The 14,933-nt window shown below is 37.3% G+C and overlaps 1 protein-coding gene and 1 pseudogene across 36 annotated transcripts in view; both read left to right on the top strand.

Moving 5' to 3' along the window:
* BNC2 (basonuclin 2) overlaps nucleotides 1–14,933 on the top strand; it is a 396,217-nt gene that overhangs the window by 362,716 nt on the left and 18,568 nt on the right. For 27 of the 36 annotated variants that reach the window (XR_004956256.1, XM_036238863.1, XM_036238861.1 and 24 more), the window contains 2 exons: nucleotides 5,997–7,966; nucleotides 8,403–8,468. Coding sequence is in view for 35 of the 36 variants with exons in the window: in XM_036238863.1 (XP_036094756.1) it covers nucleotides 5,997–7,966; nucleotides 8,403–8,468 (2,036 nt within the window). In the remaining variant the exon portion in view is untranslated. The remainder of the gene's footprint in view (nucleotides 1–5,996; nucleotides 7,967–8,402; nucleotides 8,469–14,933) is intronic. The other 9 variants (XM_016136829.2, XM_016136825.2, XM_016136824.2 and 6 more) reach the window with 2 other exon arrangements.
* LOC118600779 lies at nucleotides 2,411–2,526 on the top strand (annotated as a pseudogene).

Genomic DNA, 14,933 nt, shown 5'->3' with positions numbered 1-14,933 from the left:
ATGAGCGCACACCCTGATAAATGTAAAACTATTTCTAAATTAGTGTATTTCTGTAAATCCACAAATGAAATATTAGGCAAAAAAAATCATCTTTTCAGATTAAAAAATAGAAATTCTATGTTAACTCACCATGTCACAATAGATTATTATGCACACCTTGCTGATAGAGAATGGAGGACATATATTCTGGTCACAACCGAATGCAGAAAGGGTGAAATAGGATGGCCTATAAGTAGGGAAGTTGTTAATATTGAGTTGTGAGTTTGAGATTTCATGTAATTTGCAATAATTAGTGTTTTGAGTCAGCTTCATTAAGGTACTTTACATACAATAAAATCTACCAATTTTAAGTGTACAGTATACATAGTTATAAGAACATCAGCCCAATCATGATATAGAACATTTCCATCACCCAAACAGTTCCCTAATATTCTTTTCCAGTCAATTCCTTTCCCTTACCCCCTTTCTGTTATTACAGTCTTAACTTTTCCAGAATTTTTTATGATTGGAATGATAGACTCTTTCGGGTCTTCTGTCATTACTAATGTAATGCTTTTGAGAATCATCCATGTTGTACTGTATATCAATAGTTTATCTCTTTTTATTGCCCAGTAATATTCCATTGTATAGTTCTCCCACTGTTTCTTTACCCTCATGAATTAAATGTCCAGAAAACCTGGTATTCAAGATTTTGCATAGCATTGTTTTCATCAATTTTTAACTTAGCAATTACTGTTAAATTTTACCTTACAGAGTACCAAGCTGGATTGACTTGAAAATTGGTAATTTCTGTATCTTCTACCCAACCCCATTCCTCTTGCCTTGAAATATGGGTTAATCCTGAATGAGAAAGAACAGAAAATTCCAACAGGAAACTGGTTATGAAAATAAGTTACCAGTGTGGTCATAATGGAATATTTCTTAAGATGACATATTTTGCAAAGACATGAAATCAAAAAGTATGTCTCATAAACCTCTCATTTTGTTCTCAGTGGTTAGCAAGACCTCTTCTTCAATATTATTTAAAAGATTTAAAATTATATCAAAGAAAAATTTTTTGTTTTTAGCTAATCATTTTAGGACTTTTCTTTAAATTATGCCTTAAATTTGACAAGAAGTTTATGTAATACAACAGAAAATTAAATTTTTCTGCATCTATCTTTTAGAATTAAATTATTTGCTTATTTCTTAATAATGTGAATACTACTAGAGCAAATAGGCCCTAGATCTCTGCTGTATTCAGTGTTCCTCCCTCAATTTCCATGCATGGACAGAAAGAAAGGCATTGTTTTTCCTATGTGCTGTGACATGGTAGAGGCCTGCCATGAACACAGATGGAAATCCTTGGACTGAGAGGATTCTCTGGGCTTGAGGTCTCCTGACAATCTGATTATCCCAAAGCTGCTTATCTGGTCTCTCTTCCATTTCTTTACATCCTTTCCTTCTCTACTATTTCTCTCCTGAATTAAAAAAAAAAAAATACACATTACTTTACTTTGATTTTAAAACTACAAGTCATATAAGGTGCTTTCATGTGAAGAAAAGGCTCACATAAAACCACCCAAACCATGGCAAGTGATCTACTACAAAAAAAAAGATTTTAAAAAATTACTCTTCAGAACCATATAGAATTGGGTGCCAGGTTTATACTAAGTGACAGTCACTAGTTCTGGTAAAATAATAAAAGGAAATGCTTAGATATAAATATTTTTAAGTGTTTTATACTTTTTCTGGACCCAGTAAAACTGGTTTATAAGTCTGGATTATTTGGTGTTACTCATCTTTTAATTAATAGTATGGCCAGTTATTTTCACAAGAAATCAATACTTATAATAATACCTCTCATTTCACTTAAGGTAAATCTTATTATCCTATTATCCTCATTTTGTAAATAACAATTCCCTGTGTAAAGGTCACTGAACTCTGGTTACAAATGGAAAAGCCTAAAGGAATTGACTCACCAACTACAAAATTGAATAGGATGGACAAGTGTCCAGTTATACACTTGATGTAATTTATTTTTCATGCAAAGACAAATGTCCCAGTATGGCTTGGTCATCAGTCAAGATATTTATACTGGCTTAACAGACTGAAATTTTGTTTTATTAACATTTATTTGATGGTAATACCTGATTCTTTTTATGGCTTTTATTCTCTATGGTAATGTTTGTTTGACATGGCAAGAGGGCCTAGATTTTATATCTGTACTTCTCAAACTGTCTGTGCAGAAGGACCAGTTTTCTCCCTTTTCAGTCGTGAGCCAATACTTAAGTTAAATAAAAATAAATTACTTTAAAAAATCATGCCTTTAGTTCTTGTAGCAGTATCAAATTGTCCTAAAGTTTCCAAATGGTTACTCTCAGTTACTTGTAGAATGGTTAAAAAAAAAAAAAAAAAAAAAAAGCCTTTAGTCTATGGCCATGCCACCCTGAACAAGCCTGATGTCTAATCTCAGAAGCTAAGCAGGGTCGAGCCTGGTTAGTACATGGATGGGAGACCACCTAGGAAGACCTGGTGCTTTAGGCGTGGGGGGGGGGGGTGGCGGGGAGGGAGGCCCTTATATTGGCACTAGTCCTTTGTGAATAGCATATAGACCACTCAAGCATATTCTTACCTTAGCAGCGAAGTCTCATACCACTGAGAATCACAGCACCAGAATGTGCTTATTTCTGTGACAGAGATCTTCAAAAAAGAAAAAGAAAAGAAGAGAAAAAAAAAAGAAAGTGCGCTTACCTGTTTTCCTTTTGATAATTTCTAACTCCTTTCCACCAGTTTATCTAAGAATACATGAAAACTGATAGCCATAACTAGCGTGGAGCTTGCAGACTCATGTTGCTAAAAAAGTCACTTTGTTTCTTACTATAGTTTCTTCATTTATGAACATGATGGTATTAGATTATCTTGATCAAATATGAATGCTAGCTTCTTTGGAAAGAACTTTCGTGGCACTTTATATGGCCCGGACTCCAGGTTGAATGTGTACTATAAATATTTGTCCTTTTTCCAAGTTAGTGCAATTTACTGCTTCTCTCACTACTGTAAATGAAGCTTCTCTTTTATAATTCAGGCTACCAACAAAATTTTAAGTCTTACTCACCTGGATCTCTTCCACAAAAAGTAAGTGGTTTAACATAACAGTTTCTATTTTAGCATAGACAGTTTCTCAGGACTAAAAGCGAGTTTAAAAGGTAGTAGTTTCAGAAATAGCAGCAGGCATCGTGACAGACCAGGAGAAAAGAGAAACCATATGGGTGAAGGAAGACAGGAGGATGATGGAAAGGAGATGCCTCAGGTGGGTTTGATCAGTTGCTATGGTTTCTAAGGACTGTTCTAATACCAGAGGCTGGCAGCTATGGAGATGTAGGTGCAGGCTGCCTGGGGAGAACCTAAGGAAGAAATGACTATGCGCTGCTCACACTGGGTTTCAGCCTGAGAATAGTCACAGTGAAAGCTGTATAAAAAACAATCAAGAGAGTGGATTCGATGGTAAAGAAAATGATGTAGAAGAGGACATGGCAATGCTCTAGAGACCAGCCTCGTTTAGGAGAACTCCTACTCCTTGTTATCACAGACTCAGTGTACTCCCCAGGGAAATGGCATCATGGACTGACAGTCACTGTGCTTACTGAACTTTGAGTCAGAATTTCTGGGTTCAAGTCCTGGATTCCAAGTCAGTAGTTTGGCAACCTTAAGAACCATCTTATCTTTCTTCATTTCCGGTTTCACATCCATTAAATATTTGCTGAGCTCTGAAAGCTATTAATGAGGTTGAGATGAGATAATCTATAGAAAATCAGAATTTAAATTCATTCTGTTTATCTATAATGAAAGCACTCCCCCTTGCTTGCCCTATTCAAAAAAACAAAAACAAAACAAAAAACTATATGATAGGCCAATTGCTGTGAGTGATACCTTTTTATAAAATGGCTATTGTAGAACTCCAGGATCACCCAAAGTCACCATGTACCCACATCATTATATTGACTATTCTGAGCATATAGTCGTGTGGGAGCATTTTATCTGAAGGCTACTTTTATCTACAATATAAGGGAGGGACATCTGTGTTTGACAGTTTACATAAGAATGGACACCCGCATAGACACATTTACACATACTTTTTTTTTTAAATTATAGAATGCTAGGAGGGAGCCTTATAAAGAAGAGCAAATAGCTATCAGAACTTTTTTTTTTTTCAAGTAATTTAAATAAATGACAGGCATCTCTTTATAATCAAACTAGTTGTCATGGTTAGACCATATGACTGTGGTCCAGAGAGAATTTTATACAGCAAGGCTGAGTAGAACTGTATACAAGAGAGAATTTTCCATTGAAGTAGTAGTAGTTCCCTTTATCCTGCTTCCCCTAATGTAACATAAGATTGACACCATACTGTTAACTAGAGACTCTATTCACATTTACCAGTCTTCCCACTTATGTCCTGTTTCTGGTATAGGATCTCTAGGATTTCATATTAAGCTTATATATCCTATTTTCTTATTTTTTCCTCCAATTGATAACTATTCTTTGTTTTTTTTTTTAATCGTTCCTGACTTTACACTTTGAAGAGTACTAGCCACTGTTCTGTAGAATGCCCTTCAATTTTGCTTTGTCTGATGTTTTCTCATGATTAGATTGATGTTATAAATTTTTGACGAGAATACCACAAAAGGAATGATGTACCCTTCTCAGTACATGTCAGTAAGTACATGACAGTACTTATCACTGCTGATGTGTTAACTACGATCATTCGGTTGAAGTGGTATCTGCTGGGTTTCTCCATTATAACGTTATGATTTTTCTCTGTAATTAATAAGTACCTTTTTTGCTTTTTTTTTTTTAAGATTTTATGCTTTCTTAAATTAATGGTCAAGGTTGGAGCAAGTGTCATTCACTGAAGGTTGCAAAGTGTCCTGTCCTGGTGGGAAGAAGCTGTGCCCTAGAAAATGATGGAGTCATTATTTAAGTGTTTGAATAGATTTCTCTCGATCCATGCCAAAATGGATTGCCTGACATTACATTGCAGGGTTTTTAAGTCCTACCTCCAGGCAAATCTCATAGTTACTAGCAAAAATGAAAGTGTGAAATACTTTTTAATGTATATTTAACAACACATAGTCTGGTGATTGCTGATGTGTATTCTCTGTGGACTCCCTTTGCTATCAGAGGAGGATGTTAAGAGACAACATTTTTACACATTTATTCCATCTAAATCCATCACGTGTTTACTTTCTCAATATCTGTAACTGTCATCTATAACAAGATCATAAAAGTCAAATACTTTAAGTCTAACTCAAACTTTGAATCACAGGATTACAATCAGTTTTCTGGAAAAGGACAGTCCTTACTTTACCTTATAAAATTGCCCACAATTAAATGACACTAGAATATAGCCATTAAAATAAGAAAAAATATGGCTTAGTAATGGGAATATAGGAGGTAATGTTACTTTATATTCATCTTTTTGATTTAGAAATTCACATAATCGCTCTTATTTAAAGGAATTTTCATCATCAAATCCAGTGTCACGTCTGCTTGTGTTGAAGAAGTAAAATTCATGAAATAATTCCTTCATATGGTGTCATTATTTAGAAAGGGTTAAAGTACCATTTTTTGCATTTATACTGGGTTGCGCAGCACGAGTTCACGTCTTGTACTAATGTATGCTAAATAGTTGCATAGTATATAGACCATTGTTGTTAAAATAGCAGTAGTGAAGGCATTTTAGCTCACAGAGCCCCAGTGGTCTACATTTTGTTTGTTTTGACATTATTAAACTCAATCTGTTTCTCTAACTGTGACTCTAATGACTACATTTGCATGGCAGAAAAGTTTGCTTTGTGGGTCGACTTTTATTAACAGTGTTTGCATGTTGTTTTCTGCTCTTGCTCTCTGTGTTTTATGAGCAGACAAACACCTTTAGTTACTTTGAATAATTCTGCACAATCAATAAGTTTTTTTTGTGTTTGTCTTTGTTGTTTCTTTGATGTGGCCTCTAGGATGCTGCTGGCAAGGTGCTGGACCGTTGGGCCATCATGTCTAGAGAAGAGGAAATCATCACCCTTCAGCAGTTTCTGCGGTTTGGAGAAACCAAATCCATTGTAGAGCTGATGGCAATTCAGGAGAAAGAAGGGCAGGCAGTGGCTGTACCATCTTCAAAGACAGACTCAGACATAAGGACTTTCATCGAGAGCAATAATCGTACCAGGAGTCCCAGCCTCCTTGCTCACCTAGAGAACAGCAACCCTTCCAGCATTCATCACTTCGAAAACATCCCCAACAGCCTTGCATTTCTGCTTCCATTCCAGTACATAAACCCAGTCTCAGCCCCATTGCTAGGATTGCCTCCCAACGGGCTTCTGTTAGAGCAGCCAGGACTGCGGTTGCGGGAACCAAGCCTTTCAACTCAGAATGAATATAATGAGAGCAGCGAATCTGAAGTATCTCCTACCCCTTATAAGAATGATCAGACACCCAATAGAAACGCCCTGACCAGCATTACTAATGTGGAGCCCAAAACCGAGCCAACCTGTGTGTCCCCCATTCAGAATTCTGCCCCAGTCAGTGATCTAACCAAAACTGAACACCCAAAAAGCTCATTCCGGATTCACCGGATGAGAAGGATGGGGTCAGCCTCTAGAAAAGGAAGAGTGTTCTGTAACGCATGTGGGAAGACATTCTATGACAAAGGTACTCTCAAAATTCATTATAATGCTGTTCACCTGAAGATCAAACATCGATGCACTATCGAAGGTTGCAACATGGTCTTTAGCTCCCTCCGAAGCCGTAATCGCCACAGTGCAAACCCCAACCCTCGCCTTCACATGCCTATGCTAAGGAATAACCGAGACAAAGATTTAATTCGGGCCACATCAGGAGCTGCCACACCCGTCATAGCAAGTACAAAATCAAGCCTCACACTCACCAGCCCTGGCCGGCCCCCAATGGGTTTTACCACTCCCCCATTAGACCCTATCTTACAGAATCCTCTCCCTAACCAGCTGGTGTTCTCTGGGCTAAAGACTGTGCAGCCAGTTCCTCCATTTTATAGAAGTTTACTCACTCCAGGGGAAATGGTGAGTCCTCCCACCTCTCTCCCGACCAGTCCCATCATCCCAACCAGTGGTACCTTAGAGCAGCACCCCGCACCACCCTCCGAGCCAGTAGCGCCAGTCATGATGATGGCCACTCACGAGCCCAGTGCTGACCTGGCCCCCAAGAAGAAGCCCAGGAAGTCCAGCATGCCTGTGAAGATTGAGAAGGAAATTATCGATACCGCCGATGAGTTCGATGATGAAGATGATGACCCCAGTGACGCTGGAGCTATGGTCAATGACGTGAGCCAGGACAATCACTGCCACTCCCAGGAGGAGATGAGTCCAGGCATGTCTGTGAAGGACTTTTCTAAGCATAGCAGGTCCAGGTGCATTTCAAGGACTGAAATAAGAAGGGCTGACAGCATGACCTCTGAGGACCAAGAACCTGAGCGGGACTATGAGAATGAGTCTGAGTCGTCAGAGCCCAAACTCGGCGAGGAATCCATGGAAGGGGATGAGCACATTCATGGTGAAGTGAGCGAAAAAGTCCTGATGAACAGTGAGAGGCCTGACGAGAACCACAGTGAGCCCTCCCACCAGGACGTCATCAAGGTGAAGGAAGAATTTACAGATCCCACTTATGACATGTTTTACATGAGCCAGTATGGACTGTACAACGGTGGAGGAGCCAGCATGGCAGCCCTGCATGAAAGTTTTGCATCGTCTCTGAATTATGGCAGCCCTCAAAAGTTCTCCCCAGAAGGTGATCTGTGTTCTAGCCCAGACCCCAAAATCTGTTATGTGTGCAAGAAGAGTTTCAAAAGCTCCTACAGTGTGAAGCTTCACTACAGGAACGTTCACTTAAAAGAGATGCACGTGTGCACTGTGGCTGGCTGCAATGCTGCCTTCCCCTCTCGCCGAAGCAGAGACAGGTCAGTAAATCTCCATTGGCTGCTCCTGCTGGGGGTGGGGGAGGGTGCCAGTCATGTTGGACTTAACATTAAAAAGTCCAGCTTAGCTGTTTTTGATGCACTGTAAAGATTGTCCACAGTGACCACAAGATAACTAAGCTGCCATGCTCATAAAGGATTGTTGCAGTTGATGCTTGTTATGATTAAGCATGCAGAATCATATGCCATCTTACCCAGTAATGCACGCCATTTTTCTCCGTGCTCCATGTATGTGTGTGTGTATGTTTTTCCATGCATCTAGGTGTGTGAATCAGTTAACTATGTACACAGTTCCCTGCTTCCCCATGAACTTTCACTTAGAAGCCGCAGCTTCTGTTATATATATTTCTGCTTTGCCTTGTGGCTTTTTAATTAAATCAGTATATTATCTTCATACACACATATTTATCCAATATAGAAACAGAAATTTACGGATGGAAAGAACCATAGGTCCAGGACATCGAGACAGCCTGCAACTCCGTAGGTATAACCAGAAATGTTATCATTCTTACATGAGTATTTAGTGTATCCTTGAATTCTTTGAGTTATGAAAACATAAGAAGAAAATGGGACCAAATTAATTGTTAATATGGGGAAACGGTATGGCAGTGTGCGTTTATTTATTTTAGCTTCACAGTGTCTTTGAGCACATCTCTCAAATACTGTGAAGTGTCATGGGAATTATGCAGAGAAAGGGAGGCATGCATATACTTTTAGGATTAGTTAGAGTATATTATGTCCAGCCTTCAGATGACATCAGACCTTAGCTATGTAGCTGCAGCTCTGAAACAGTTGGGCTTAAACAGAAGCAGCTGGTCCTAAACCTACAATGTTCTTTTTCAGTCCTAAAGAAAATGTAATATGAATGGAATGTGTCAAGGTGGTCAGTGGTAGGGTGCTACAGTTATCCCGTGCTCGGGGCAATAAGCTTGTGAGCAGATTATTTATATAATACACAAGCACAACTAGAGTCACACACCAGTTAATTCTTCCTATTATATTGATCTGGTTTTTGGTTTTTCATGGTCTTTTAAAAATGTTTTTAGAGAAACTTTTATTACATGGTAAAAATCATTATATGTAGAAAAAACAAAATTAACTGAATTTTCCAAAAGCCACTACTAAATTCTAGTGCTTATCAATTAGATAGTGTTATATATCTGTATAACAAAACAACATATCATAAAGGTAACACTGTGACCTGCTTCTAGAATACTCTTTTATCTTCATATTTAAAAGATTAGTCTTTTTTTAAGGTTTAAAATTTTTCCCCATTGTACCAAAGTATAGTGCAAGGGGCCCAATTCATGAAAAGCAAAAATTCTGAGAAAGTGGCTCTCTTTATACAACTCAAAACATGCTTTGAAGAGAAATCTATCTTCTTAATGATTTCTCCTCACTAACCCCCTCTCCCCTACTCCCATTTATTCTGTTCTGTAAAAATGGTTTATAGTAACAAAGTTCTTTTCAGTTCTGAGTTATCATTGACAGTCCCAGAATGTGGCCAATAAGATAGCTGTAGTTTGTATAATAAAATACAATACTATACCCAACCTCTCCCTCCCAACATTTGTGAGTGACATTCATTCTTTTACATTTGAAATAGAGTACTTGTAATAATGAGGTTAATGCATCAGATTTTTTTTAAAAACAAAAATAAAAGACTCATGAAAACATGCATAAAATATTTATGGAAATGGAGTGTTTGAAGACAAGCCAAAATTTAAGCTTATTTGCATGAATTCCTATCACAGTTTTAGTTGCTTTGCTGAAAATATTACAAGTCATAACACTAGAATAAATGACTGGGACCAAAAGGCTACAACACCCGAAGCTTGGTGCTTTCATTTATGTCATATGTGTTTTTATGTCCTAGTGCATAAGGAGCTACTGTTGAGAGGGTGGTTTGTCTAAGGAAACAACACTTATTGCTAAGTGAATATCTCCCAGTTTTCTAAGGATTGGGAATTTGGTAGTTAACTAGCCATATAGAATTTAGAACAGTGTCTAGAATATTTAGGGTGAGAGGACTAGTACTAATATTCCCCTGTGTGTGTTCAGTTACACAAGAGATGGCAAACCATGTAAGACAGGTTGATGCATTTCATTTGGGTGAAATATCACATCACATCTGATCTTTTTAATTCTGGGATTTTGTCATACATGATAAATGAAGAAAAGCAAATTGAAAAAAATACTGCCAAAGGAAGTTTTATGATTCTCACTTGAAATTTTGCTTTTCAAGAGTAGTCAACTATTTTGATCCCAGGTTAAAACTTAACAAAAACTTTGATATTTTAATTTTGAATTTTTTTTAAGAAGAAAAGTGTTCATCCTTGTCAAGTCTATGACTCGAATTAACATACAATGCAAGTGTAGTTACCACCAAATAACCAGAAACAGATCCCATTGGGGTACCAGCCTCTTCCTGCATCTCAGCAGAGTGGATTCAAACGTAACTATATTCCTGTTTCAGCCTTTCATTGCCATTTCATCAACTAATGTCAACCTATAATTTAATCTATTCATGAAGCCTCTTGGATCACATCTCTGATCTACCCCTTAGACTTACCTTCCCCTTTCTTTTCACTTTTACTGCATCAGTTACAAGAACCCCAGGAATTTTGTGTCCCTGCTTTTTTCCTCTTCAATTCACTATGAAGCTAAGACAGGTTTTCTTACCTTTCTCTGAGCCAACAGACCTTCCCAAACAGAAACCATCCTTTGCCTTTTAATCCTGCTGTCCTCAGGCCCAGTTCTTTCCTCTCCCCAGAGTCTCGATTCATCCATCCTTGACTCCACAATGTCTTCCTTGTGCAAATAAAGCATTAGAAGAGATTTTGAGTGGGGCCTGAAGTGTGCAGGGCTATAGGGTTTCTAGGATGTCTGTGATAAAAAAAATAACAGAATAACCCTTTTCCTCCTGTTTATGAAAGCAGCTTTCTTGTCCATGGGCTTAGAACACCTTAGAGGAGTGATACATGGGTCTTCTTGGGTTTCTCCCACGAGGGAGTTGCATTTTTGGTCTCTAGATAAGCATGTTAATATAAGATGAAAGTAGAAAGATGTTAAATACTGTGTTTTAGATTTGGCAGATAGTTAACAGAATCTTCCAGATCTTTGCTTATGGTCTTTATAGATTTTGTAAGATCACATCGAAGGCTTTTTGCAGAGCAAGAATGTTCTTTGTCTAAATTCAGCAAAAAGGGAAGAGAGAATGGGGCACACACAAGGTTTGTGAGGACTGAGGATTCTAAGCAGTGTTTAAGTGATCTTGTTTATGCAGTTGTGAATGAGTGAGCATGAATTTAATAAATTCAAAGGCAAAGAGGACCATTTCACACTAATGACAAGGAACCAACTAATAAACACAAAAAGTCCAATCCATCCAGTCTATAGGTCGCTGTTAGAATAATTTTTAGTCTGAGTTAGAGAAGTTAAATGTAAATTATTTTCTTCATGATACAATAAGGTAATTGCTAAAGTGTCTAAGTGTGTATTGATAACATTGTGTAGCATCAGTCCTGAAAGTCTCTAAACACCCTTCCTTTCTTCTTGATTTACATCATGATTTTCTGCTATTAAGATGCTGTTCTGTCAGGGAACAGGAAGTTGTTGCTCCAGTTTTGAAGTATTCACATGGAAAACTCCCTGGGCAGACGAAGTTATAACTAACTATCCTAGATCCTATGGTGTTCATAAGGGACATTTTCTCAAAGACAGGGTGACAGAATTAGCTTGGCCTAATTTGCCTTTGGTCATAGTCTCATCCTCTGCTTTGAATTTTGATCCCCAGGAGGACCGATTGGCCATGGGTTACCTGTAGTTAAGGGAAGCCTATTAATAAATTGCATTTGGTTTTTATTCAGAGAATACAGACATACATACCCTCTGTCGTCCTCCCTGAAATTTCTTGTCATTTACTAATATGTTAAAATCTATTTACATCTGTTTTAGTGGTTGGCAGTTTTAAAACTCTCTTCACTAGAATGAAGACTTTCTACAGAGAAACTAGATGATTCACAAAGAAAGAAATATTTACCTCCTTTGTTTTTCATTTTATCTGAGTTTCACCATCTTTATTCCTCTCTTACTCTGAGAATAGTGGTCACTAATTGCAAAGTTAGTCTTAAATTTTATCAGGTAAGTATATATGTTTGATCTTCAAGGTGTAGGAAAGGTGATTCAGCCCCATGAATAAATTTAAAAACAAAATAATATTTGCTTAGGATGATTTATAAATAAATATGAGGCAACTATTGGTGCCAAGTGTGAACTTTCTCTTTGATTGCTAGTTAAATCAGTCCAGATTTAAACATGTAAACTTCTTGATTTGTATGGAGTAAGACATCTGTATTTGGTTTATTAAAACCTGCTGATGTTTCCAGAACTAAATTTGTTCATCTATAGGCCTCTGGGTAGCTATAGCTAAAAAGCAAAGATGTATAGTTTTTGCTCGTCTGATTACCTGACTTCCAGCCCTGTACAGGTGTGCAGGAATAAATTAACATGAGCTACCTTTGATGAGCCACTGCATACATTAACAATAGAGGTGAAGATGCGAAAACATGCTACCTGCCTCCTGTTATCACATCAGCAGCAACATCCATCTTTCCCATCATTCTCTATGTTTGGGAACTTACAGAGAACTTTTCTAAAGAGAGATTTTCAGTAAATACACATGATTTCACTAGGCAATACCTCCAAGAAATGAGTCACTTAGCATCAATTCAAGATAACTATTAGTATATTTGCCCTAATATAATTAGCTGTCAAATACAGCCTGTTAATCCTCTCCAAATACAAGAAGAGAACGTTTTAAGGTATCAGTGATTTATTTCATTTCCTATATTTTTGCCAATTAAACTGCAAATCTCCTTTCTCAGAATTCTCTTATGAAGTGAAGCAGGTCCTCTAACTTTTAAACGTTAAGGAAGAGATTTTTTTCTCTTACTACTCTATTTGGTTTCACAATAGAGCCAGCAGATCAATAGGTCTTTTGTACTTATCTCCATTACTTTCCATCAAAGGCAAACAAACAAAATAAATCCCCCTTGTGAGTGATTGCTAGTTGCCCCCCCCCCCCATGAAAGTTTGTGGGTAAAATAAACTTCGGTGTCATTTCTGTCTCTGGGGTTCCTTTTTATATACTGGGAGAAGAACAATAAGCAAAACAGCCTCCTAGTATCGTGGGGAGAAACTCTGTCAAGCCTAAAGTGAGCCTCCCATCTTCCTAATGACCGCCTGCTGGCCCAGCTGGATATAAGACAAGCTCATTTAAGCCTCTGCTGACCTTTCACTCCTCCACTCTAAGAACTATACCAGTCACTTCCACCAAACTGCCTACAAAATAGACAACAGAGCTAATGGCAGGCGATAGACTTCCTTATCATGATACAAAGAGATTTTTACAAATTTTTGTTGGTGGGAGTTACATTAAATCTCTTGTGGCTACATTAACTTCATTGTACAGATTCTATATACTCTTTATTCTTTCCTCAAAAGCAACAAGCTACTGCTCTTGCCAGCATTATCTTAAAAATGTAGGCAAAAATAGCATTTTGAGCAGAACATACATAATGAGTACACAGGCAGTATTTTTCTTGATTACACCACTTTGAAAATGTCATCTTGATTCTGCCTCTCTCGGGTCCACTACCATCTATCTGATCCTCTGATAGACTTTATTTGGTGTGACTCTTTCTAATACATAATTATTCATTTGAGATATTAATTTTGGTAGATAATCTTCTTTAAAAAAAAAAAAAAAAGGCTGTTTCCCACCAGGAAGCAGGTTGTAAGACTGCACATGCACATTAACATTCACTTGTATCAGTTGGTTCTCTCTTAGGTGAAAGTCTCTCTCACTATAAGTGGTTGTTCATTGTTGTGCTAAGAAGAAGGGAGACTTTTCTTTCTCTGTTGAAATTTCACAGTAAAGTTTGGGCTAGATCGCATTTCTTATTTCTCTTTTAAAAATCCTTCTCAGAAATAATTTAATGTTTCAATGTTTTTGCTGTAAGACTCCTACTAGTTTTAAATAAATGAATGTGGCAGAATATGAAAGGAGTTTGCACTTGCCAAAAAATTACAGTGTCATAAAAAGGGGATTTAGTAACTTTGATTCTCAAGTGCCAAGATGTGTGTGTGTGTCAGAGAGAAGCAGGCTGAGGAAAGAGGAAGAAAGAATACTTTTTAGGAAAAGACAGTTTTCTTCAGTTATTTAACATAAAACTACACTTTAAAAAAATACATAGATTTTATGTTCTAATGCAAGCTGCTTGAATTAAAACAAGAGTTGTAAATTCCTGGTAAAAAGCTGTTATGCCTGAAGTGTTAGTGATCTTAACTCTAGTACTTTATGGAGTTTATTACGTCTTTTATTAACTAGGGGTGAAAATGTTACCCAATTCAAGTTTAATTCTTTTTCTTGCTTGCTCTAATTATTTTGACTTTACCTTGGGAAAAAAGAAAAGGCAAGTGTTGCTAACTGAATATATGTAACTGATGCTTCAATTTTGCTATTGCATATATCAATTTAAATTATTACCAGCTATTCAAAAATTATGCTAACATTATAATCTAAATGCATCTACATAATGTATATGTGTGTTTATACAGAAACACCCATATAAATGAGAATATCAAAAGATAGATCATCCTAAATTGCCAGAATAGATATCTTTATCTTGGAAGGTAATGTATAAAGTTACTATGTCTCATTGATGGGAAATAACAAGATTTTTGTAAGTAAAAGGAGACAGATTTGGGCAATGAGAACAACAGACCTTCAGAAGGAAGCCTCTTTGGTCTGATGGCCAGCTGAGGGGAGCTGCTCTAACTCTGCTGCCTTTTTAGTCCGGTCTGTCGCTGAGGGGGCACTGGTGGGTCAGTTCGCTCACTAGTAATTGTGTTTTACAGACTTCTAAAGCAATTGGCTCAGTCAGTC

The sequence above is a fragment of the Rousettus aegyptiacus genome, unplaced genomic scaffold (assembly GCF_014176215.1).
Source record: "Rousettus aegyptiacus isolate mRouAeg1 unplaced genomic scaffold, mRouAeg1.p scaffold_m13_p_3, whole genome shotgun sequence".
Taxonomy (NCBI): Eukaryota; Metazoa; Chordata; class Mammalia; order Chiroptera; family Pteropodidae; genus Rousettus; species Rousettus aegyptiacus.
Note: the sequence above shows the minus strand (reverse complement) of the source record. Positions and strands in the feature narration are given on the sequence as shown.